At 47.5% G+C, this 25,570-nt stretch overlaps 1 protein-coding gene across 1 annotated transcript; it reads right to left on the bottom strand.

Annotated features, from left to right (window-relative positions):
* Positions 1–2,543: 2,543 nt before the first annotated feature.
* LOC130250880 (TOG array regulator of axonemal microtubules protein 2-like) lies at positions 2,544–23,571 on the bottom strand. Its single transcript, XM_056486994.1, has 13 exons — positions 23,395–23,571; positions 18,629–18,781; positions 17,515–17,665; positions 16,321–16,434; positions 15,862–15,994; positions 14,064–14,169; positions 13,078–13,313; positions 11,443–11,557; positions 9,067–9,170; positions 7,522–7,726; positions 6,127–6,343; positions 4,918–5,004; positions 2,544–2,779 (listed from the first exon to the last, which is right to left on the bottom strand). Exons 1-13 carry the CDS (start codon positions 23,569–23,571, stop codon positions 2,544–2,546), a joined length of 2,034 nt encoding a protein of 677 aa, XP_056342969.1.
* Between the last annotated feature and the right edge of the window lie 1,999 nt (positions 23,572–25,570).

The raw sequence follows: 25,570 nt of genomic DNA, 5'->3' as shown, positions 1-25,570 counted from the left end.
GGGGCAGGCACAAAGGCCCCGGCTCTCCGCCAAGCGGGCGGCCAATCGCCAATCGCCGCTCCCGCAGCCGCTCTCGGGGCCGTGTCTCCCGCACGCCGCTGGCGCTGCACCAGCAGGGCCGCGTCCGCCTCTGCTGGGCTCCCCTGCACGGCCGGCAAGGACAGCGACGCGCTGCAGCAGGAGCCCAGCACGGACACCGAGGTGCTGCGAGGCCTGCAGCAGCTCTCCTGCCGGGAAAGGCTGGCACGGCCGGGCTTCTTCAGCCTGCAAAAGAGACTTAGGCTTAGGCTTGACCCAACTGTGGCCTTCCAGTACCTGACAGCAACCTACAAGAAAGCTGGACGGGGACTTTGTACAAGGGCAGGCAGAGAGAGCACAAGGGAAAATGGATCCAAAGGGAAAAAGAGTAGGTTTAGATGAGGGATTCAGAAAGGAGACTTTCCTGGAACAGGTTGCCCAGAGAAGCTGTGCATGCCCCACCCCTGACAGTGAACCAGGCCAGCCTGGATGGAGCTGTGGACAAGTCGCTCTGCTACAAGGGGTCCCAGCCACAGCACGGGGGGTGAAACAATGGGATCTTTCAGGTGCCTTCCAAACCCAAAGCATGCCATGACTCCGTGATTCTGGGATACCTCCCCTCCTCATCCTCTGGCAGAAAAAGGAACTTGGGACCACGTTCCTCATTGCAGACCATGTCTTTTGGCAGCCTGCAACTGTTTCAGCAGAGAATGAAAAGAGATGACAATATTGAAACGATTTCTTCTTTCTACTTGAAATTTAAATGCTTTGCTCCTGTGCACACTGGCAAAACTGTCAGAAGAGGCCATTCTTCTCTGTGAAATGCTTTGTCTCACCCAAAGAAGAAAGCCACAATCCAACAGTCTTCTTTATTCCTACATTGCTTTATTTCTAATAATTTCTCAGGAATTCATTACACAGGCAAGCACTGATCCATGGTAACAAATGATCCCATTTCCCTGGGCTGAATGATTTGAGGAACCATTGACAAATGTTATTGACCTCACAGTCCACTCATCCTTCTGTAAACAAGTAACAAACAGCACTGTTGGACTGCTGTCCTGGATAAATGTACATACACATGACTTCTCCAAAGCAGTGCATCTTTCCCCATGACCTCTTCTAACCTATGAAATTGTGATTCAAGACACATCTGAGCCAGATTTGGGTGAGACTGCAAAGGAGCAAAGCTTTGGGATTTGGGTACACTTCTCTTTGTTTCTTCTCAGGACTTTTGTGAGCACAGAATACATCTAACTAGAAAGCTTTAGACTATACAGGATGTGTTGTGTCCATTGTCCCCCAAACACGTCAATGAGTGTCCCTGATATAATTCCAAGTTATAAACAGCAGCACAAATGACACAAAGATAACAAGACAAAAGAGGAGGAGGAGAGGCCAAGGGAAGAAAGAATATGGTGAGACACTGGCACAGCCAGTGAGCTGCACTCTCCTAAACAGAGCATATCTCCTCTAGACTAGCAGGTCCTGGTCTCAGATTCTCTGCTTGTATTTTTAAAAGTTTAGTTTATTTAAAATTAAAAAATAAAAAAAAAAACCAACAACAACAAAAACCCCGCAGATTATATAATCAAAATAAAATATATACAGTGTCAAAAATCAGAATTGTAAAGATACAGTGAAAACCAATTTATTCAAACTTACAGCTAAATATCAGAACATATACACATCTGTAACTATAAAGCCTAATGCATAAATCCTATTCTTCAATCACTATTTTGGCAGATGGCAGCTTCTTCCTGAGCATGGAGGAAAGAGCTCTTCTGGACCAGATGAAAGGAATTTGTGGGTAAATGCACATGGGAATTTCCAGAGAAAACATCTTGGCAGGACAGTAGCCAGTGAGGTCTGCAAAATGGAAACAGAAGAGTGACTGAGATATAAACCTAAAGCATCTAATATTTTTATTGGATACAATTCTTGGAAACTTCTAAATAGCTGCCCAGGGAAACATGCTCCTGCCAGCAGCCCCTTGAGGCAGGCCAGGGGCACACCCTGAGCCACTTGCACAGAGCTGCCAGGGGAACAGCCTGGCCTCTGGGCTGCCCTGGGACAGCAGGGAGCCCAGAGCCCTGTGCTTTCCAGCAATGGCTCAGCTGCACATGCAGCCTCCTGCTCCTCTCCCTGCCCCACAGCTGAGCAGCCCTACAGCTCCACGGGGCACTGGGAGCAGCACAGCTCATGGCAGGGGAGAACTGCAGGGCAGAACTGTTTCCTGGCAATGTGCACAGGCTCTCCATGCTGGCACAAGACCCTTCCTCCCTCCAGAGAGCGGCCCAGCTCCCACCTTACCTCTGTGTAAGGCTGAGTCACGCTGGCCCTTCCACTTGTCCTCAATCTGCAGTTGCTTCAGGCCCCCCATGGCATTACAAGGAAGGGCAGTGGAGAGAGCAGGGGCAGATGCACTCTTCCTTCGTATTTTGTATTTTCTGGCACAGCTAGAAAGTCAACTCCGGTGGTGTCCATCTCAGCAGTTTGTGAGCCTGCTGGAGAACATGAAGCCTTCACCAGCCCAAAATGCTGGAGAGGTTGTCCTGCACGTGTCGGGGCTGGCTGGCAGCACATTTCCTCAGTTTGGTGTCCATCACCTCGTAGAGGGCAGAGGCGAGCCTGGTGACCACCATGCGGACATTGGCGCTGCGGACAGGCAGCGCCTTGTTCTCCAGGCAGGCCCAGAGCACGGGCAGGGCGCACTGCTGGACAACTTCAGGGCTGCTGGCATAAACCTCTTCCACAAGCTCTGCCGGGACAGGGACACGAGCTTTTTAACCACCAACCTCAATGCAAACAAGGATCTACCTCTAGTTTTGCTTCTTGGAAGCCTCTCTGGCTAAGAGCAGCAAAGTAACACACAGATCCAGAAATGGCCACAGCAGCTGATCCTCCCCAAAGGAGAACCAGCAACCCCTCAGGGCCAATTTCTCCACACAGAGCCTTGTAACCGTGGGAGATTTTATACTTTTACTAAATAATTTCACAATCTAGGAACAATGACTGGAATGTCAACTTGCCTTTTATTTCCATTGAGAAGTTGTCTAAACCCACCCTGGAGATTTGGAAATGCACCATAGAGAGGCAATTGAGAGATTGCTAATGAAAAGGATGATTCCATTTTTGTGACCTTTAATGTCAAATGCCAAAAGTCTAATCTGGCTTTTCCCTTTGCTCAGTGGCACACAACAAAGAGCAGGATTAGACCACACTTCCAAACTCCAGCCCAGCAGAGATGGGTGCTGCTTGACAGCGGGACTAGAAACAGCAGTGACTAGCTGGTGTCTTTGGCAGAATGATTTTGTGGCTTCCAACAGACAGCTCTTTCAAATCTTAGGGTGTCTTAGATTATTAGCCAGACCTCAGTGCTGTGGTATTTGTGCATTTCCACATTTTCATAGCATTTCCTCTCCCAATATTAATGGCATTTTTCCTACAATGTGCACTGAAATAGCAGAATAGAGAGAGAAAAATGGTACACAGGGGACTGAAATTTAACCAACACACGAGTGTTTTCTCGCATTGTCTCTGAAACCTGCTCCCTGCTATTTTTCTGAACTGAACTGGAGCAAACACAGACAAAAATTTACTACCAGCAGGCTGTTTGCATGGCAGATTTGGCTGAGAGATCAAAAGCAGAAATGGTCAGGAGACCATTCTTATTTTCTGATCAGGCAAAGTAGTAGCCATTTATTATTCTGTGGTGGAAGAGACTTCATTTTCTCTATGCTGTTAATCCACCCACAGTCAAAAATATTTAAACAGCTCCTGAAAGTACCCAAAACCAATTCTTCCAAGCAGAAAAATGGTTATGGTGCCCTTATCAAAATGGGAGTTAATTTGAGTTTAAATGCAATTAAAGACATTGGTCACTATGGAACTTGAGCACAGAAGGAGCTGTCTGCTCCCACTAAATCTCAGAGAGAACATTTGCTCTTTTTAAAGCAGTCCCAATTCATGCTTATGTCCTCCTTATAAAAAAACCTGCAAAACTATATTCCCCCTTCCTGGAGATCTACTTTCATCAAATGCTCTTTAAAGGACCTTTGACATTCCCAATGACTGAATATGCACTTTTGAGATGTCTGATGAAGACACAAAGTGTATTAAACCTTGCATTTAAAGATGCTGGCATGCTTAGCAGTGGGTTTAGCCCCAATTAAAGCAAGGCTAAAAATAATCTTCTCTGGTATATGTTGAGATGATAATTTTTACATTCATTGGCTGTTGCTGACATAGCCAGCTCCTCTGAGGAATCAATTATCAGCTGCATTTGTAGCTTTTTGGACAGCGCTGACACAGGAAGACACTGTTTGCACACCTTGAAATGCTCAGTCCACTTTGACAGCACAGGCAGGGAGCCTCAGCACTCTGCTTCTGCTCCTCTGCCCCCAAAGGCTGCCTTGCACCAAATCTGTGCCTCTAATCTGTGTGCTGAGTTTTGACCCAAGCTGTGACCCCCCAGGCACTGCAGGGTTCAGCCTCAAAAGTTTCCACAAGCAAAACAAGAATTCTGTGAGGACAAAACAAACGGATCCCTTGCAACAGCACTTGTCACCATTTTCCCTAAAGGATCACAGATGTCCCTGAGCTTCCAAGAGAGAAACCAGCTGGGTATTTTTAGCCCCTGCCTTTCCTGCAGGTGGGTTCTGAGATGCCCCAGTGACAGCTCAGCCCCCAGGCCGAGCACTGCCCAGCTGCACAGCTGGGTGCTGCACAGCTCTGCAGCAGCCAGGGAAAACCTGCCAAACACACCTGCCATGGGAATGGGGCAGGAGGGACAAGCTCAGCAGCCCAATTTGGAGCAGCTGCTCTACTGTCTGTTCACAGGCATTCCCTGTAAATACTCCCTGGGAAGAGCTCTTGGCTTACAAGGGGAGCCCATACCTGTGATACGCTCTGTGACATCCAGAAGAGCTTGGCCACCCAGTTGATTCCACTGGTAGCTGAACTCTTTCATCAGTGATACTTTATCTACAAGAGAAACAAACTGCTCACTCTTCTGCGGTCATAGGAGAAAGGAGAGTGGGGAGGGAAAGCGCAGGGGCAACCCTATATTATATATTATAAACTATGTATATATTATAGCGCTGTATTATATATATTATGAAATCAAGTAAATTTCTGTTGATTTTTGCATCTCCTTCTTCTTTCTTTCCAGCCTACTTGGGAGGATTTTAAATTCCCAAACAAAAGCTCCCCTTTCACATTTGTAAATGCAAAGTTGTCTGCTGTGTCAGGAGCTATGTTAAACATTTTAGATCAGGGACCTGAAGAGTTCAATCACACGTAAGCAGTGAAAGGATTTTGCATTCCAGAGCAAACAGGAAGAAGCCCAGACTTGGGATACAGAAATGCACTGAGTCAGGCAGTTTATGAGTTCACAGAGCAGCAGAAGTGGTGAAAGTAGAAACTCCCCTTGAAGACCTGCCTCTTCAACACTCCATTTTTGAGGCATATTTCCCCAGTGCAGCATTTTCAGAGCTGACATAAATCTCTGCAGCAAAGGAATTTAGAGCCTCCCTTGCCTGTGTAGGTAATGGCTACAGCCATCCTGCCCCATGCAACACATCATGTGGAACAGGGCATCACTGACAGCTGGATTTCTATCTGTTTGTTTTAAAGAAATGGACTTGGTGAATCATAAGTTCCCCTTTGAAAAAAAAGACTAAGAAGAGAGATGGAAAATAGGCAGCTAATGCCTATAATGTGGAGCCTTCCAGGAGGCTGCTCTGCAGAAGCTCTGATGGGTCAGTGTCCCTTCATGCCCACAGTAAAGCTATTCATTTGGGAAGTAAAACAGAGCTCCAGCACATTGCAAAAGCCTCTTTGCCTCAGAATTGTAGCAAAGCTGTGGTACAGGACTTCCTCTGCAGACAAGCAGCACAGAACCAAGGGCTCCTGGCACTTTTGGGAAATGCTGATGCACAGTCAAGCCTGTTGGGGGACTGGTAAGGACTGCACCTCCACAGTTTCTGGTGGATGTCAGCCGGAGCATTCCACAGGCATCAGGAGCTCTCAAGGCACTCAGTGTTCTCTTGTGTCAGAGAGGCAGAGACACAGCTGAGGAGAGTCCATGTCAGGGCTCAGCCTTACCTAAGTGAGCCATGGATTCTTCCAGAGCGTTCACAGCTGCACCATGAACTCTGGGGTCCTTTGAGTTCAGGCTCTTTGTTATTCCTTCCACCAAAAGGACAATCACCGGGTTCATGGCATCTTTCAGGATGGCTATGATTTCTGCCAGCACATTCAGTGCCTTCTGCTTCACTTTTTTGTTGCTCTCAGCAACTCTCAGGACAAAAGAATCAAAAATCTGTGAAGAGAACAAACAATATGAAAGCTAGATTGAAATGTCCTTGTTTGAAATGAGCGCTCAGCAATGTAAAAGATGAAAGTGATCCTTTCTGTCAGGTCAGCACTTGCTTGCACAACTTCATTCTTTTCCTGTGGGCCACTCAGTGGAATGCTTGTGCAACCTCATGCTGGTGTAAAGATTTTCATCTCTTTTTAAGAGATTTGGCTGGGGAAAGAATAGTTCCTATGCTGTTTCTCTCCACCTATATGTCATTAAATTAGTCCCATGTATTAATGCAAAATGGTATCTTTGCTTTAGAAGTATGGAAACAGATATTTACAATGCCTGTTCTTCTCTAGAGTTGCCTCAAGTACTGAGGGCAATTATGATTTTGCCAAAACTATGGCTGGAGGAGATCCAAAGTTTCTTTTTTCTGTCTCAGAATCTGTGTCTTGAGAAGTGCAGGGCTGTGATCAATTCTTCCAGAATCCAGATCTTTTGTCTAACTAACAGCTAGAGTTGTGAAATTTAATGTGCTTTCCAATTCCCATTAGAGCAGGTTCAGTCCCTTGACAGCAAACTTATCAGGCACCATTTTGTGGAAAAAGGGAAAAAGCAGCTACGGGGAGGAGAAGGAAGCATTCTGTCCCTACTCATTTTCCTCCTTTCCAAAGAGAAAAAAAATAACAAAACCAAAAAACAAAAAATGACAAGGAGGGTGAGCACCATGTTTACCAAGAGGAATAGAGACAAGAATGGATGCGAGTAGCCAGAGTTGTGCCTGTGCAAGACAAGATGGAGTTTACAGAAGTATCCGTTTAAAAACATTTGGTTTAATTCAACCCAGTCTGATCCTTCTCTTCCCCATCCAAACCCATTTTTTGTCTAGAGAATAATTGCCATGCTTTCAGTGGCTGGATTCCTTTCCCTTCACCCAAGCAGGAGTAGGAGACAGCAGAAGTTACACCAGTGGAAAATTCTGTCATCATCTGATGAACAGCACCAATAGGCACCTGCCAGGCAAATACAGCTGGACTGAAAGAACAGGTGCATTTAGCCTGAACCTGAATTAAATTGGTCTGGGTAAGAGGGACCAGCCTGTCCCAAACAGCCAGGATGTAGTGCCAGGACACACTGAATTAACTTCACTGCTACAGGCTTGAGAAAGGAAGGAGCAATGAAGAAACCCTACATACTTGGACAATGTTAGTGGCGATGAGCTGGGGGCTGTTTTTGCACAGGTCTAGGAGGAGTGCCACTCCTTCCATCCGTGCCTCACACCCCTTGGCTTCCAGGAGACTGGAAAGCTTCTGGAGCTGCTCTGTTTCATCCACAGCTGGAGGTAACATGACCTGGGCTTTTGGACGCTGCAGGAGGCGTCCATGAGAGGTAGACTTCACCCTGGAAAATAAAACCAAATTATGACTTGTTGACGATAATACCTGCAGATAACTGTGAGCAAAACATCTAGAGGAGCTTTCCTAATGATGTGATTTCAAGGTAGAAAATCATGAGGCTCTGAAAAACAATGTAGACCTCATGACAACCATTACGAGAGACAATCTACAAGCAACATTCTTGCCAGTGCTCCCTCAGGAAAACCAAGGATGAGATGCATCTGATCTATTTTCTGATGGCTTCCCAGGCACACAGGTCACATTGCTTTGTAGAGAAAGAGAGACACTACTGCCAAGTTGAAATGCCTCCTCATATGGGAGGTGTGTGTCTTCTAATAAGGAAAGTCATCACTCTGGATAGGTGTCTCCACACCAGGCATGACAAGCTGGAACAGGAGCTCAGATGAACAGGGGCATATCCGAAAGATCCAGAAAATCAGTAACAGAGATAAAAACAGAAGCCAGACATCCCAGCACTGTGCTTACATTATTGCTTCCCTAGAGACTAGATCCACAGCTTAACAAACCCACTGGTACAATTCTCCTGGATCAACCTGTCTCTTCCACAGGCCACTGAGGCATGTGGTCACTTTCCTGCCACCGCTGAGCAGGACAGAGCTGAATAAATCCCCTCTGTTATCAGAGGAGAACAGGTACAAGTAGCTCTGCCACTGGCATGAAGAGACAGCAAAGACCAAATCCCTGTCTGAAATGCAGATTGCAGCACAGGGGGAAATCAGCCAAACATGCTGTCCATCAAGCAAACTATATGAAGGACAGGAATAGCAAGACAAAAAGTCCCCATTGAGACACCTTTCACCATATTGAGCACTACCATTCCATAGGCATTGCCTTGCCATATACTACTCAGAGTTGGTAGTGTTTGAGGGTAAGAAAATCCTGATTCAGACAGGCCAAACCACTTGCATGGCAACTGCTTGTTTGGAGAATAGCATCTTCTTTCTAGACTGGGACTTCTCATCAAAACACTCATCTGAGATAGACTCCACTCTGATGAAAAAAACCCTGGTTGAATTGACTTGTCCCAAGTCAGGCATCAGAGACATGGCCCTCTCCTGGCCTCCACAATACTGCCCCTGCCACTGCACTGGATTGCCTGAGCTGCAACCAATGGGTGTATTTTTGTCACCCAATTTCTGGGGAAACCCCTCCAGAGAAGTTTGTTCAGTGTAATGCAGAAGTAGACATTTTTTATCATAGAGCATTTTCAGGGAAAGGAAACAATCTCTGGCACAGGTTATCACTGCCAGAAAGATTTTCCTAAGGAAGAGACATGTAAAGCCTGTCATGTGCTTTGTCACATCTAACAAAAGTGCTCAGTACCGTTGACTAGAAGGCAATGTGGCCTGGGACTTCTTTGAGACATTGCTCCTCTTCTTCACAGGGTTCTTGACAGAGGGGCGTTCACCCTTCTGCTCTTCCTTCCCCTACAAAGACATAGAGAAACCCTGTGAATCTTTAGAATATCAAATAGGAAATTTCTCTGTTTAAAGCACAAGTTCAAAGCAGGATCACTGCTACCAAGGCTTAGGGAAACATTTCCTAACTGACAGAAGGAAACAGCCCAGAGATTCAGTGATGCCAACTCTTTGTTTTAATAGCCCAAGGCAGGTTATGGGTGTTGCCATAATGAGCAGCAGTCTAAAATCCCAAATTCATTAGTGGAGCTTAGAAGGGAATACTGCACACAGGTAGACAATGAGTGTTCTTGAAGAAAGTTACAGAGAAATCTGGACTCTTTGGGGGATGGGCTATTTTGTTGGAAGATGATTTGATTCAACACTCACTCTTCCTGTTCCTGCACAAAGACACACTCCCTTCTATAATGTAGATAAAAAGAATAAAATCCCCTCCAAACAATTAAATGGTTTTCCACTGGATGCTGCTGAATTCACCAAGCTTCTTCCAGATCTACAGGGCTTGACAGCAGGGCAGTATTCCCAGAAGACAGACAGTAATTGTAGTAATTGGGATTGACTTGGACATCTTAGGGATTTTTGTAAATTTTCCTGGCACTACTATTTCTGGTGTCTTTTGCACAGACTCTGTTATCTTCAGAAGCACCATTCTCACTTAATGGCTTTACTGGGGGCAGAGCAGGGAGAGTGCAGTGGGGGGTTACACCTAAATGCAAACCCATTTTCTCCTCTTCCCCTTTCCTGTTTGTGACCAATATTCAAAATATTCAAAACCCCACTTTTTGCCTAATAATATCAGCTCCTTTGTGGTCTGCAGATGAACAGGCTGGGAATTAACAGCTCATTCCCAGGAGCAAAATGATTCAACAGAAGAGGAATGAGATAAAGACAGATTAGGTATGTTTGATCTCTATTAGCAGTGGCAATACTTGCACAAAGGAGACATTTCTCCTGCCAAGCACTTACTCTCTTCTTAATTCTTCTCAGAATATCTTCCAGGTCATGGGCAGGAACGGATCGTTCCAAAAGCATTTTACCTTCTTGGTGATTCAGCAACAACTTCACCATCTCCTGTCCATAATGCCTATGGAAAGATGGAAGGAAGATGGGAAGAAATGAAGGAAGGCAGGAAGGCAGGAAGGCAGGAAGGAAGGAAGGAAGGAAGGAAGGAAGGAAGGAAAAGAAAGAATAGTGAATAAACAAAGGAAGACTGTTAGCAGAAGAGGCTGATACCCTAAACTCATCAGGTGCAATCCTTGCATGAGAAGGCATTACCTACTCAGCAAAGAGAGAGAAAAACGCCATTTCACTCTGAAACTGTGGGTGTGCTTCTGTGGGATCAAAGGATCCCAGGGAGCAAGGAAACCCATCTGCTTTGTTACCAGATCCTATTAGCAGTGCCTTGCTGCCATTGCACAATAATTTGCCTTTCTTCAAGTGGCAGGGAAACGATGACAAAGCATCTCATGCTTCCTGTTGATAATTCTATACTATATGTATGCACAGGGGCAGCTAGTTGCTCCTGTGTTCTTGGCAGCTATCAATGGGAATTTAATCATCAAAGCAAGAGGATTTTAGTGACTTGGGTTGATTTTGCCACTAGGAAACCACAGTTTTCTTCAAGAAGGAATTTGGAGGTCATTGAGCCACAGATAACAGCACTCTAGAAATCTGCAGAAGAGGTTTAGAAAGACTGAATACATTGGCTGAAGAGCCCTGAAATATTTCTAGGAAAGTCTTAAGCTAATGAGAAATAGATGTTTGGGATCCTTCAGTGATGAACATTAGACAGCACTTTACCTTTGTGTTGTGCACCTAAGAACAAACAAAACTGTTTGACTGGCTCATTGGAGCTTTGGATCTCAGGAAAAAATCCTTCAAGTCACAGGAAGTTGGCAATACTCCTTCTTGCTGGACAACCTCAGGTTACCCAGTGCAGTCATTTCCCCAGGCAACCCAGAGCAGTGGTCACAGCACCGAGCCTGACAGAGCTGGAGAAGCATTTAGACAATGCTCTGGGGCACATGGAGTGACTCTTGGTGTGTCCTGCACATGGCCAGGAGCTCGACTTGATGATCCTGATGGATCCCCTACAACTCAGGGTATTCCATGACTCTATGGCCCTTACCCACACAGTGACATAACTTAGTATTTCCTTTAGTTGCCACTCTTTTGTGGTTTTACCTTTACAGACAGAGCCCAAACAGTTTTCCTGTCTCAGAAGGTGAAATGAAGATCATTACCTTGTGTCCTTGTGACAGTCCTGAGCGAGTGTCCCTGCCGCATGCGCCAACCTCTCAGCCCTGGCTGTGCCTGCGAGCTCCGTGACTCCAATTTTCTCCAGCAAGGACAGGAGCAGCTCAGCCGCACACTTCCGCACCTGGATGTGGCGGCTCCTGGGAAGGGGAGAGCAAACATTGGGTCACAGGGAGAAGGAGCAACAGCAGAACAGGCCTTGGCCAGAGCGTGCCCCCTGTCATTGCTGGGGGAAAGAGGCCTGGGCTCTCCCTGCAACTTTAGACACCTCTAGAAGCTCTGTCCTCAGATAAACCCAAAGTTAGCATTGGACACAAGGACTGCCTGCAAGGAAGAGGGAGAAATTCAGTCTCCCTGCACTATCTGATACTCAATTTCTGTCCCACAATTTTCTCTGAGAAAGATTAAAGAAATAGATTACATATGAATTCTTTAGAAATGAAAGACAGTTCATGCTGACCCATCAGAGGGCACCAGCTACACAGAGCTGCAGCAGGACTGAAGCTCTTTCCAGTCATTTATCCCCAAATCTGCAGACCTATGGAAAAAGACAATGCAGGGAAATCACGCTGTGGGCCGTGAAGTTGCAGAATATGAAGCAGTGCAGCCTGTTTCTTCTGTGAGGCTTGGCAAGGGATACATCTGAATGTTTCACCCTATTCCAAAGCTGAAGAAAGAGTGGCAGTCATTTTAGCCTGCTTGTCCTGTTCTAGACAGTGTCTTTTGGCAAGTATCAGGACCAACACCAACACTTAAGGCAGCATTTGCATCAGCTATTCCATAGCATTTGGCCTTTGAAGGTGCCTGTAAAGTGATTCATCATCTCAAGGCTCACATGAAACATCAGTTTGAATTGAAAGTAGAGCTCAAAGGCCAGGACAGTCATAAAAGGCTCTTTTTGGCAGGAACTGCACCTGCTGTGCAGGCTGTGCCACACCCAGCACATTCTCCCCCATGTGCTCCATGCCCCAGCAAGTACCCTCCTTATTGCTCAAGTTAATGGCATAATGAGGATTCATGGTTTTTCCCAGGGCCTCTGTGGTTAGTGCAGTGAAATATCAAAGAGCATTCACAGCTGCAATTGCAATTGTCCCTCTTCCCACAAAAGCACAAAGCTCTATCCTTAGCCTTTGCAGGCACTTTCACTTCCCCACCATTCACCACATCTAGGCAACTCTGAGAGACTGGGAGAACTCCAGGAAGCAGCCGGAAGCTGAGTCAGAGGAGGTTTAGATTGGATATCAGGAAAAGGTTTTTCACCCAGAGGGTGGTTGGGCACTGGAACAGGCTCCCCAGGGCAGTGGTCACAGCACCAAGCCTGGCAGAGTTCAAGAAGCATTTGGACAACAATCTCAGGCACATGCTGCGACCCTTGGGGTGTTCTGTGCAAGGCCAGGAGCTGGACTCGATGATCCTGATGGTCCCTTCCAACTCCCCATAGTCTACAGTTCTGTGTTCCTGAGAACTCATGGGCTGCAGGAGAGCAGAAGTAGGGGGCAAGAGGAAAGAAATGAGGTGGACTGGAGAATCCAGTCACTGAATTGACGGAAGATGCAGGATACAGAACCCTTCCCTCCCACCACTCCCATTCTTTCTCTCATCCCTTGCCTAGCCTACACACTAGAAGGTGAAGAATAACACCAGAAGAAGAAGAACCTACTTGACTCCACTGTCCAGGAGAGCAGTCATTGCTCGTGCAGGAGTCACATTCTCCACCATGATCCCCAGGGTCTGACTGGCTGCTTTCTCAACAAACTCTGGGGAGTTACGCAGCATCTGGAGAATGACCCGAACCACCTCATCCACCTCAGGGTCCATGTCCTTCTTCAAGATGGCAAAAAACTCCCCCAGAGTGACAATGGCCGAGTGGGACACCTTTGACCGGAGGTTGGTCACCTGGGGAAGTCATGAGGGGAAACATAAGGATCAATTTGAAAAGAAAACCAGTTGCCTTAGACAAAAGTCCCAGGAGATGACAATGCGTCCCACTGTGTCCAGAGGAACAGAAAGGCATAACAAGAGCAGAAGAGCACAAGCACAGAAAGGCACTTACTCTGGCACCAATTTCTGGCCTCAGACCTGCTTACTGCTGGCCTAAAACTAAAAGTTTCACTAAAGTGATCTACTTAACCATTCTATAATGTCAATTGCTTTGATTTTAGGCCCTTGCACGTGAAAAACAAAGAAACAAATAAAAGCAAGTGCTGCTTTCAAACCATAAAGGCACAATCCATAAGGATAAAGAATCTTGTGCTCCTGTTCAAAAAAAGCAACACCAACAGTTGAAGCACTCAGCCAGGAAACAAAAAACACAGGCCCAGGTCTACAGACTAATTTGCAGTGTTGAATTACAGCTCAGGCAGAGATTAGAGCTCTGGCAAATAACAATTAGTGTATCTGTTTTGGCATTTTCACATTTCATTGTAATGGCAGCTCACTCAAAGATGAGTGTCAGATACCCGACCTACCAGTAAATATAGCTACATGTACACACAGATCCTCTAGACAGCTGACAGACATTAGAAATATAAGGTCTAAAAACAGAAATGAAGCCATTCCCTGAGCACACATGGAGATGAACAAGCACATATCTACTCTACACACCGTACATGAAGTACAGGGGACAATCCAGAACAATGTTCTTACCTCGTTGGTAACTGCCAAGCAAATGTCACGAAGTCTTGAAAGCAGGACTGTTGAATGGCACCCAGCCAGGTGTTTGAGGCTGACAAGTCCTTTCTCCTTCATCTCCCTGAAAGGCAGGTACCAATAAGATTGATTTTTCTCTCCACCCAAGAACTAGGCAGCACCCTCTGAAATTACCAGGCTGGCAGCTCTGTCAAACAATGGGAGGTGCTTTTCAAGGAGTACTTAATGAAATTGTGGAGCCCCTTACCACAGGATGCCGTGGCTGTCCAAAGCATACACAAATCCACGAGGCAAATAGAGGGGTTTCAGAGTCTGCATTTGGGGCTGTTTTAGAAGACAGCCTTTCTAAAATCTCTGGCACTATGTCCCTATGTCACTGCTTCCTAGAAGCTGTGAGACAGGGCCCTGCTGCTGCTCCTTGTTGCCTCCCTGTACGTGTCCCTAAGACACAATCCCATTGGGCTGTTACTGGGGCATTTCCCTTCTTTGCCAGCCCCAGCACGCAGTTTAGCATTGAGAGTCTACACTGGCATTCCGGAATTGAGTTTCCACTCCACAATCTAGGCCTGACTGCCACCCACTCCACTCCACCTCCACATTCCCCCAAAAAAGCAGCAGGATGACCCAGAAGATTCCACACCTGAGCAAGAACAGCTGAAACGATACCTTTTCCCAAAATCCCTACTTAAAACAATCCCCACAACAGCGACGTGTTATTGAAAAGGTGCAAACAACTCTGTCTCTCAGCACTTCCTCTGTGCAGGCCCTGAGTGATAGGAAGATGTGTGAGGCATCAGGGCTGCAGCAAAGGGCTGGAGACCGATCCCACTGTCATCCCTGAGTGTTACCTGGAACCCCCACACCTGCAGAAGCTCTCTGCACCTCACAGGGCACCAAACAGAAATGGGGAAGAGAAAGCAGAAGAGAAAGGGCAAAGCAAAGGTGATTGCACAAGGAGATACATCGTGGCAGATTTTTCATGCTTATCCCAGGGTGGATGGAGTCCTTACCCTTGTGTGAATAAAGCATCCACCAGTGATTGGATGCTAACCCAGACATCAAAAAGACAGTCAATATCACCTAACATTTGTAGGCTTATCATCTCTGGGCTTCCTTCTGTCTGTGTCTAATTTTGGGACACATCCTGAGTATTGAGCAAACATCTCAGGCCCATATGAATCAGTGAGAAGGAAAAAGTTGAATTCCAAAAGTGCAAGATTCCTAGACGATTTAGTTTCTTTTTCCTTCTCTTCGGACATGAGCCCTTCAGGAGTAATGACAGGCTGAGGGACTTGAAAGCACAGCTCAGTCCATTTCTCAGTAAGAGGAACTCCCTGGAGCTGCTTATGGGACTCATATGCAGGAGGTCACAGGGAGACCCTGTCACCTGCCATTGCTGTCAGCAGTGGGACTAGAGAGAAATCTTACTCAGGGCCACTGGGCCAGTGCCCCAAGGCACCCAAATCTCTACACTCAGATTGCTGCCATCCTGCTTCTGCCTTCAGCCAGCAAATCCTCTCGTCCCACAGCTTCCTCTCTTCTCTCAAGATTCCCTTTGTTCCATGGAGCAGCAGGCAAAGCAAGGAAACAGCACAGACCTGCTGAGCTGGAGCACAGCTTCAGACCAAGACCTAGAAAAGGCTGCTCTCAAATCTTGATCCTCTCACTGCTCTGGAGTGGTTTCCCCAGTGTCCTTTGGCCCTCTGGGCTGTTGGGGCTCAGAGGCACCAGCAAGATTCACTTCTAACCTCCCTTAACGCTAAGAGGTAGACAGAGTGACCGGGGCCTTTCTTACCAGTCATCGCTGCGGAGCAGGGAGAGTGCCTGGAGCAGGGACTGCTGTGGGTCAGGACAGGCTGTGTCCTTGTGCCCGTGCCCACGGAGCAGCTCCTCTCGGCGCTGGGAACCAGTGGCCGTCTGCGAGGTCACTGTGAGGAGAGGGTCAGCCCTGAGCGCTGCAGCCCCGGGCAAGGCACCCGCCATGGAGCGGCTGCAGCCCCAGCTCCCAGCCAGGGCTCCATGTGCTGCAAACTGGCTCTGGCTCTGGCTCAGACACTTCCCTGCTCTCTGGCTCCTTGGGCTCCTTGCTTTCTCCCAGCCCCCCAGCTGGGCACAGCTCTGGGCTAAACCTGACAATTGCCCACACAGCAATTGCCAGCTCCCAAGTGCCACAAGGCAGCACAGCCAGCGGCAGGTTCAGGCTTACTTGAGGAGTTGCATGGGACACTGCCTTCCTCATGGATGATGGACATACCGGGCAGTAAGGGGACTTTGTCCTGCTTTCTCAAGACTTTCTTCTTCAAGGCACTACCAGGGTGTTTTCTCTGCACACTGGAAGGTGTGTCGTTGAGAGGTGGTAGGCTAAAGCCTGCAGGATCAAAGAGGAGCTTGTAAGTGGAGGGTGCTGGACAGGGTGATGATGGAATGGGCCAGAAAACTTGCTGGAGCTGGGAAACATCTCTTTGTTATCCCAAAGAACTTCAAGTCGAACACTGACATGAGACAAGGATCACAGAATCACAGAATCCAAGAAGGGTGGGTTGGAAGGCCCCTATAACCACCATCCCGTCCAACCCCTGGGAGCAGGGACATTTTCATCTAGATCAGGTTCCTCAGAAGCCTATGTAAACTGGCCTTGAACCCCTTCAAGGATGGATCAACAACAGCTTCTCTGGGCAAAACCTTCCAGCATTTCAATGTCTTCATAACAAAAAATTCTCCCTAACATCTAATCTAAATCTACCCTCTTCTAGTTTAAAACCAGTGATGCTTCCCCCTGAGAAACAAGGAAAACCCAGCGTTGCTTTGCTTTTGTTTTCCTGTTTCAGAGGCTGGCTGGGGAAGTTCCCAAAAGACAGTGCAGATAACCTTGCGTGATGCCCTGGGGCTGAGTGCTGTCCCCGAAGGTCCCTGCTGCCGCCCTCGGGACAGTGCACACAGCACTGCAGCCAGAGCCCCCCAGCCGGGATTCACTCTGGAAAGCTGCTGGCTCCCGAGGCTACAACAGCAGCACTGCCTCGGGGCTTCAGCACAGCTCTACAGCGCCAGATCCTCGGCAGGGGGTGGGGGGAGAAGGTTCTCTGGTGTTTTCATTAGCAGGAGTTGAATTTGGTTTCTTCCAGGATGCACCTTGGTTGAAAAGCATTTTTCTGGACTCATCTTCCCTGGAACCCACTCTCCAGGACAGAGTCTGAAGACCCAGTTGACTTTGCAAGAGAGAATTTTCTACTCTGAAAGACTTTAGAGGTGAAGGTGGCAAACTGATATTCTGTTACTGACTCAGTGAGGCCATGGACAAGACACTTCATGCCCCTAGATTTTTCTTTGGGGGCTGGAAATCAATCCTATGCAAGCTTCCACTCAGATGCAAGCGGAACAGTCTGACTGCAACACTGTGCAAAGGGCAAGCAAGTAGTCAAAAAGGACCACAAGTGTAGCCACCACTTACTTGCTTCAGCTGCATCCCTGGGCTCAACTGTTTGTGGAGGCAGCTGCAAGGATATTTTCTCTTCTCTCCTTTTCTTCATCTCTTTCTCAAAAATCTCCACATCCTTTGGCTCTAAGTTCTTTACAGCCAACTTGCACAACGCAGCACGAATCTAGTTGCAATGGAAATACATCACAGACTATAAGCAGAGACACACAAACCAGACAACATCTCATCAGGAACACAGAGTCTATGGAGTGCCATAGACTTTAATCCAGCTCCATATACATTCCAATAGTTTCACCAGAATGTCTCCCACCCTCACCTTGGCAATTACACACAGTGAGGTGGAACACTTCAGTGCCACAACCTTACACTGCTCCAACTGCAACCTGTGACAGGAAGCCCTGCTTGAAGCACAAAAGTCATAGGAAATGCTCCAAGACAAATGAAGAGCTCCCATGACCAGTGAACAGGCAGTTCAGTTCCTACAGACTACGGCAGGAGAATAAAAACCATGTGCAATATGCAGCAAGGTGGGGTAATTAGCTGTTTCTTAACACTCATGGCCAGGAATTGCAGCTGTTTCTCACTTCCTGGTTTCTGAAGGACTCTGCTCTGAAGGACTCCGGATGACTTGGTCTCTGAGACCAAGACACCAAAAGGAGGGGTCATGTGAAAACAAGTTGCAGAAATGTTGATATTAATGAGCAGAAAAACTGAGAATGAGTGGGCTATGAGATACAGCCAGAAAGGTAACCAGGAAAAATCAAACTCTCCCATTTTATTTTGCAGCCTTGCTTATACTCAACATTAGAACCTTTGCTTCTCTGTTTCTCAGGGTGCCCTTTGCCCATCTACACTGATGTGTAGCTTGCTCTGCCATTCAGAACTTCTCTAAAATGGCCTTTGCACATAAAGAATGCTTCAGGCATGATCTTAGCACTATCTCCAAACCAGTGACTTTGGCACCACTGGAAACAGCCAAGCAATTGCTCTGTAGCTGTCAAATACATTCCCAAGAGAATCCCCATTCCCCAAGAGTGGAAGATTATGATTTTTCAGGGACATTTTGGGCCAAGCACTAAACAGCCACTGGAAAGGAAGCCTGCTCATCCCTGTCCTTATCCCTTACCTTTCCAAAGCCGTCCCTCAGGTCTTTGTCACTCGTAAGACCAGGACTGCTGGGATGATCCGTCTCCTTGGCCTGGCTCAATGGGTGGCCTGGTACTGGAAGCAAAGGTTCCTGTAAATCTCTGGCATACTTCAAATCCCCAGAAACATCATGCTGAGCAACAGGCAAGACAGGTTCCAGATGGCACAGCTCTCATAAGACACAGAGATGGTGCATGAGAGCAGCAAGGTACATATGCCTAGACCCTCTCCCAGTGGATGGGCTACTGGCAGCAGACATGGCATTACTGTGTTGGCCAGCAGACTGAAACCTGCTGCATGATGAAGGCCTCAGCCCCCAATGCTGGAGAGCCTCTGTGTTTGCTAGAGAAGGGCAGAGATGGAGATTGCTCTTGACAGAGATCCTTATCTGCCCTTATGCTGATTTTAGTAAACATCATCTTTCCAGCTCCTAGAAGAACTCCCGGGTTCTAATATCTGTATCCATTTAGAACCACCTTTTCTTCTCTTCCTTGGAATATTTTAGAGGACATGGAAAAAAAAGCTTAGGATTGCAGGAGTGTTACCCAAACGTAAATTGTGTTCTTGACACTAGCTAATTCATTTTCCCCAAGGATTTTCATTTTAAACTGTATGAGCTTGGGCCACTTTCGAGCCAGCCTGACTAAGGATGATGTTCTTAATGGAAGTAGAACAATGTAACTAATTTTGAAATGTTCTCCAACAGAGCTGTTAAAATTCAGACAACTAATCATTCAGAGGTTTAAATCAAGTGGCAGCAAAGAAGAAAAAACCCTATGTCGTAAATCAGGTTTTTTTTGCACGTGCAGAATGGTCAGCTTAAGAAAGGAGAGTTATATATGGGCTTTGAGGAAGGAGAACAATTGTGGACAGAAGGCCAAGACTTGGATATTAAGGGCATCTGGAAGCTGGCAAGGAAACTACTGACACCAGGGTAACCTCCTTGGGAACACTGCAGTCAGTCAGATCTGCAAAAGGGACATGCAAAATGTAACTGAGGCTGCAATGCAAACCTAAAGCATCTGAAGCTTCATATTCCATGGGGGACATTTCCTGGAAACTTGTAAATAGCTGCACAGGGAAACATGCTCTTGCCAGCAGCCCCGTGAGGCAGGCCAGGGGCACACCCTGACCCGCTTGAACAGAGCTGCCAGGGGAACAGCCTGGCCTCTGGGCTGCCCTGGGACAGCAGGGAGCCGAGAGCCCTGTGCTTTCCAGCAATGGCTCAACTGCACATGCAGCCTCCTGCTCCTCTCCCTGTCCCACAGCTGAGCAGCCATACAGCTCCATGGGGCACTGGGAGCAGTGCAGCTCATGGCAGGGGGCACCTGCAGGGCAGAACTGTTCCCTGGCAATGTGCACAGGCTCTTCAGACCCTTCCAGAGAGTGGCCCGGCTCCCACCTTACCTCTGTGTGAGGCTGAGCCATGCTGGGCCTTCCCCTTGTCCTCCTCCCTGGCAGTGACCCTGGGGCCAGCGCTGCTCAGCTGCCTCTGCCGTGGCTCCTGGGCCAAGTCCCCCTGAGCCGGCCGGGAGCCCAGACCTCCATTCCCAACGCCGGGGTTCTGCACATAGGTCTCCATGCTGAACAATTCAGCAAGTTTCCTTGGGAACAGAGGCATCCCAGGTCCTATCACACACCAAGGGCTCTTTCCCTTTGTCCTCTGGGTTTGTGCCGTAGACTCTGAAGAAGCTGTAGATGAGGTACAAGAGAAGAAGTGAGTTAATTGAACTCATGCCTTTACAATCAACCTATCTAATGGATGGGGAATTCAAAGCATATTCAACTACTGGAAAGATTGGTTGGTTTTTTATGTTTCATGAACCTGGCATCAGCTAAATTTCTCTGAACAATGTGGAGCTGCCAAACTACGAGAGAAGGATTCCATGATTTTTTTGTGTTGCCTGTTGCCTCCCCAAAGCCTCAGCCTGCGTGTGTGATACACACAGAGAGAGTCAGGCAAGAGATTTGTTATCGTGGACCTGCCATAAGTAACTTTGGGCTTGTGCCATCAGAGGATGACAAACTCAGACCCTGCATTCTGCATAGGCTGCATCCGTTTGGAAGTCTCCATCTCAATAATTAGACAATTCAAAGGCACTTTCTCTCACAGGATGTTTCCTTATTTCTCCCAGAGGAAAACCAGGCAATGTCCGTGAATCTCCTTCATATCTCAAAGGATTCAGCTCAGAAGCTGCCCCAAGGAAAGCTTTTCTCCTTCATAGGGCAAGAGGAAGGTGTGGGGACCTTTCTCATTTCATGCTAAATGCCTTCTTTATTAATTTTGACACTAGAAAGTCTGCACGGAGATAAAAGGCATGTGCAGGATGGAGAGGAATGTTTCCTTTTCCTGCGCTGCATTTCCAGGGTCCCAAGATCCCACTCCAGCTCCTGCCACTCAACAGTTCACACTGGAAGAATTTTCACTGCAGCACTGGAGCACACTCCCAGTGACTGGGCTCTGCGAGAGTCCACTGAGCCCGTCAAGGAGTTGAAAGGAATTTAAAGAAATTCTAAAAGAATTGTATTTAATCAAGCTTTCAAAATGTCACCTCTGAGTCAACATTCCAATGGTCATTTTAGGACAGACATGCCCTGTACCTACCTGCATGTTCAGAGTTCTTCTCTTTCATTCTGCTGCTGGTTCTTGGCCTTGAGAAAATGGAAGACAAAAGAACACATGAGGAGGGAGAAAGAGAAGGGAGGAAAGAGGTGTGGCATGAAAGGAGGCAAACCTCCCCAGCTTGGTCACTCAGATGAAGCAGGAAATGCAACACATCAACCCAACCAGATGCAAATCTGATGAATTGTCCTTAAGCTTTCAGTTGCTGCAGTTAGACTCAGCAGACCAAGCTGCAGCTGAAGGACAGCAGTCGTTCTTCAACTCGCATCCTAACTCCGCAGTTCTGCTGTCTCTCCTTTTGGAGCCCAGTGGCTCCTACGGCCTCTCTGAAGCAGCAAGACCTGCTAAGCTGAGACATGAGTGTGTATGGAGGGCAGTTGCTTTGGTACTGCTGCCAAAACTTGACTTTGCCTGCTCATGCCTTACACTGGTCTTGTGCTACACGTGGTCAGAGCATTGCTGTGTCCTGAGAAGGACACTCCATCTCCTTGCTCTTTCAAGAAGAAAAAGGCTTTCTCCAACTCAGCTGCTTGGTAAGGATATTCAGATTGCACTTTAAAGGCCCTACTAAGACTTTTCAATTGGAATGATACTTCTGTGACTCCTTCTTTATTGTAATCATTTGGATAAGCTTGACAGCTACATTTTCTCACACGTATCCAAACCAATATCTTTCCATCAGATACAGTCCTATAAATCTTCTCTAGCACCTTGCCCTCTTTGATTTTAAGCCCAGATCTCAGTATTTTTAAATATAAATATTGATCAGATTATACATTCAAACCCGAAAACTTATCTGGGATCTCATTTCACAGTGGAGGGCCTGGTACAGAGAAGTTACGCCTGACATTTATTTTAAGATCCCTTTCCTTCGAAGCAATTGGCAACCCACGGTGGTCTCTGGAATCTGACAATTACACCGGGAAAGTAACTGCATTTCAAAGCTAGTTTTCATGGCTAGTTTTGTTTCTGTGACCCCCACTGGGTTCTGGGTTGGGTTTTGTTGGTTGTTTATGATTCTTGTTAAAACCAAGAAAGTGTTGGGACATGAACAACAGCACCCCATTTTAAAAGTAAAAGAAGCAGCACTGGAATTTGCAGACACTTTCCAGTAGCCACTATTTGTCCAAACACATTCTTGTGGATGCTGAAGGTGCCAGTCAAGAATCACAGTGTTCAATGATCTTCAGGATCCTGACCCATGCAATACAGTTCCCAAATGACACCACAAACATTACAGAGGGAATCAATAGCCCAGCCCAGGAGGGGACCCATCTTGAGATGTTTCTAAGCCCTGCCTCCTCTTCCCTACCACCACCTCTGCTCTTGGGACACATGGTGTGGGGTATGACATTGAGCTGGCTCATCAGAGATGGGCAAAATGGTGAATACACAGAGGTTTGCCTAAATACATGGGAGAGATGACTGTGCAAAAGAACCTCATGAGGCAGGAAGAGTGAGCTGAACAGCACAGTGGAGCAGCAGACACCTTGGCTTACCTCATCTCCTGGGACTCTTGGACATCCAGCTGCAGAGAGCTGCTCAGAGACCCTGCAGCACTGCCAACATGGGGACTGACTGCTTTGTGTATAGGGGGAATCAAAGGTGGTCCCAATGATGCCTTCTTCATGTTCCCACCACTGGAATACAGCAAGGAAGCCTGGAAAGAGTGGAAGAGATTTCTCAGATGAAGCAACAAGCCTTGCTCCCATTCATGGCTCAAGACACTTAGCCATACTATGAACTGGTACCTGACAGGAAAAGAGAAATAAAACACATGGGGAAGAGTGGCCCAGGATGAGGAATGGAAAGGGAAGTGGTGAGGCAGTGCACATATCCTAGGTTTGCCGCTGCTCTCCTTGTTCTGACTTCTCCACAAGTGTGGCTACGTTCCCAGCTGGAATCCACGTGTTTGGCATAAAGATGTTCTGGGGTGCCACTGCTTCCACTGGCCTTCTGGATGGTATGGGAATGGGTTTAGATCTCTGTTCTCTCCCTGCCCCTTAGGCACCTCACAGCCACTGCTGATCTCCCGCCATGTCTCCACAAAGCCATTCTGCAGGATGTCAAAACCTGCTTTTCTCAAGCCCCTCATTTCTTCTGCTGCTGCCCTTCCCTCTTACAGTTCCCCAGCAGCCTTTCAGCCCAGAAGCTGCTGTGCTCTCGGGATGATCGCTGCTCTCCAGCTCCCACACCTCCAGCATCTCGGGCTCACTGGCATTCAGGAAGTTCAGCAGAGCTCCCTGCCCTGCTGCTCTCTGGAAGGTCTCCGCCTGCCCAAGTTTCTCTGGGGCCCCCATGCCATGGCCAGGAAGCGGAGTGGAGGCAGTGGGGGCAGATGCACACCCTTGCTCAGTATCCCATCATTTCTGGCACAGCTGAAGAGCCAAATCAGGACCTGTTCAAACTCCAGTGAAAGGATCAGATCCTGTCAGGGATACATTGGGCTCTTTCTCTGCAAGGCTGACATCAAGTACACAAGCCTTTGATTGGACATTCTCTTTACCAAAGCTGTTGTTCATCTGCCTCCTCCTGCACCCCACGGCAAGCCCAAAACAACTGCAGGTGCTGGCCCTGCTGCAAAGGCAATCGTGTGACTGGGCTCTGGGCTGCTCTCCCCATGGCCACTTCCCATCCCTTCCCTCTGGTCAAAGCCATGCCAGAGCACACAGCTGCCCAGAAAGCTGATGAAGTCTAGAAACAGCATCAGAGACAACTCTCTGGCACAAGGCCATGGCTGTATAACTCAGAAGCTGAGACAACCTGGAACTGACTTTGCAGGACTGCCTGTTCCAATACACACCTTTTTCCATTCCAACCAGACAGAGTTGACAGAAAACACCACTAAGACATAGACATGCTTTACAGATACTCATAGGTTACTAAATTTAGGAGGATTGCTTGGCCAAATTCATCAACTTTAGCTGCTCTGACTGCTTGCTGGGGCTTTCTCAGCCATAAGGCAGAGCAGGAACCACAATAGAACCCAGAAACCATTAACGGACCTCTCCTGCATGCTGAGGAAGTGAAGTGTGCACTAAGCCCCCATTGCAAAGACAGCCTGAAGTGCAGTGTCCAGCTGAGCTCTTCGTTGGCTCCGCTGTTTCCCTGGGCTCTCATCACAGAAAAAGCTCTCGGACTCCTTTCTATTAATACTTAAAATTTTAGCTTTCACATTTCCCAGATTCTGAGCTGACTTCATGTGGGACTCAGAACTTATTATTAAGTGTCAATAAGTTCTCTTCACAGTGTAGTTTAACACAGAATTCCTTTTCCAGCTTGAGAATCAAGGACAACTGATATCCAAAAAGCATAAACAATAGCAAAGTGAAAGGAGTGGACCAGAAGGATGGAACTTTGTGACCTGAAGCTGTAACTGGACAATTAATCCCCAATAGGTAAATGGACCAAAACTTATAAGAGTGTAAAAAGTCGTGAGCAGGACCCATCTTGGATCCATCCTGGGTGTAGCCCTGTCCAGGCTCTTGTCCTGCCGAAGCTGTATCCTTTTAAGGCCTCTTAATAAATACCTACAGTATTACTTTAACTCTGTCTTGTCTCTGCTCCCAGTCAGTCTCTCTAGGAATCACTGTTGGGGTTGGGCTGGGATTGTAGGGCCTGGCCAGAAAGTGGTGGTGTTTTTTGGCATTTGTTGTATTTAATTTTAGTCGTGAGCTGTAGTTTTCCCTTTACTTTGCCCAGCACTCAAGGGTGGGGCCCTTGCCAGAAGCCGGCCTGGCTCTCTCTACCCCGGCCGCATGGGCTTGGGGCAGGCCCGGCCCCCGGCTCTGCTCTGGGCCAGCGGCAGGGCAGAGTTCTGCCGAGCCGTGGCTCCCTGGAAATAACGGGAATAGCTGGGATTTTAGTACCAGGCCTCTCGTCTCCCTGGCCATCGGAGTCCCTGGGTGAGAACGGGGCCCAGCACCTTCCCGAGCCCTGTGGCAGAGCCTGCCTGCCTTTGCTCAGCCCGGGCCGCATAGAGGGCCCAGGCTGGTGCCACCTTGAGAGAGGCTGGGAGGGAAAAAGAGCTTTCCCGGGGATTTTTGTCTTTACATGTGTGTTTCACAAAGACACCTTCAACTCTTTTATTGATGTAACAATGTTTCAACAGTAAAAATTCTACTCTGATTAGTCTTTATTAAAGTACAAGAAAAACTGCCTAATCTCAACAAGTAAAAATTTCAAAAAACCTTTACATACCACCACAGGGAGAGAGTGAGGGCTGACTGTCTGACAACCAGAAGTCACTGACTTTTTTTCCTTGCTTTGTAAGCATTCTGTTTGTTAATAAACTGTTGG

This window comes from Oenanthe melanoleuca, chromosome 3 (genome assembly GCF_029582105.1).
Source record: "Oenanthe melanoleuca isolate GR-GAL-2019-014 chromosome 3, OMel1.0, whole genome shotgun sequence".
Taxonomy (NCBI): Eukaryota; Metazoa; Chordata; class Aves; order Passeriformes; family Muscicapidae; genus Oenanthe; species Oenanthe melanoleuca.
The sequence above is the reverse complement of the archived record's forward strand: the minus strand, read 5'-3'. Positions and strand labels throughout refer to the sequence as shown.

Excerpts from the sequence above, each read along its gene's own strand:
- LOC130250880 (XM_056486994.1), bottom strand. The coding sequence starts at position 23,571 with ATGGGGGCCCCAGAGAAACTTGGGCAGGCGGAGACCTTCCAGAGAGCA. Across the intron at positions 7,727-9,066 it reads ACATTGCCTTCTAGTCAACG|GGTGAAGTCTACCTCTCATG; the intron begins GTACTGAGCACT and ends TTTATTTTCCAG. Across the intron at positions 5,005-6,126 it reads AGAATCCATGGCTCACTTAG|ATAAAGTATCACTGATGAAA; the intron begins GTAAGGCTGAGC and ends TTTCTCTTGTAG.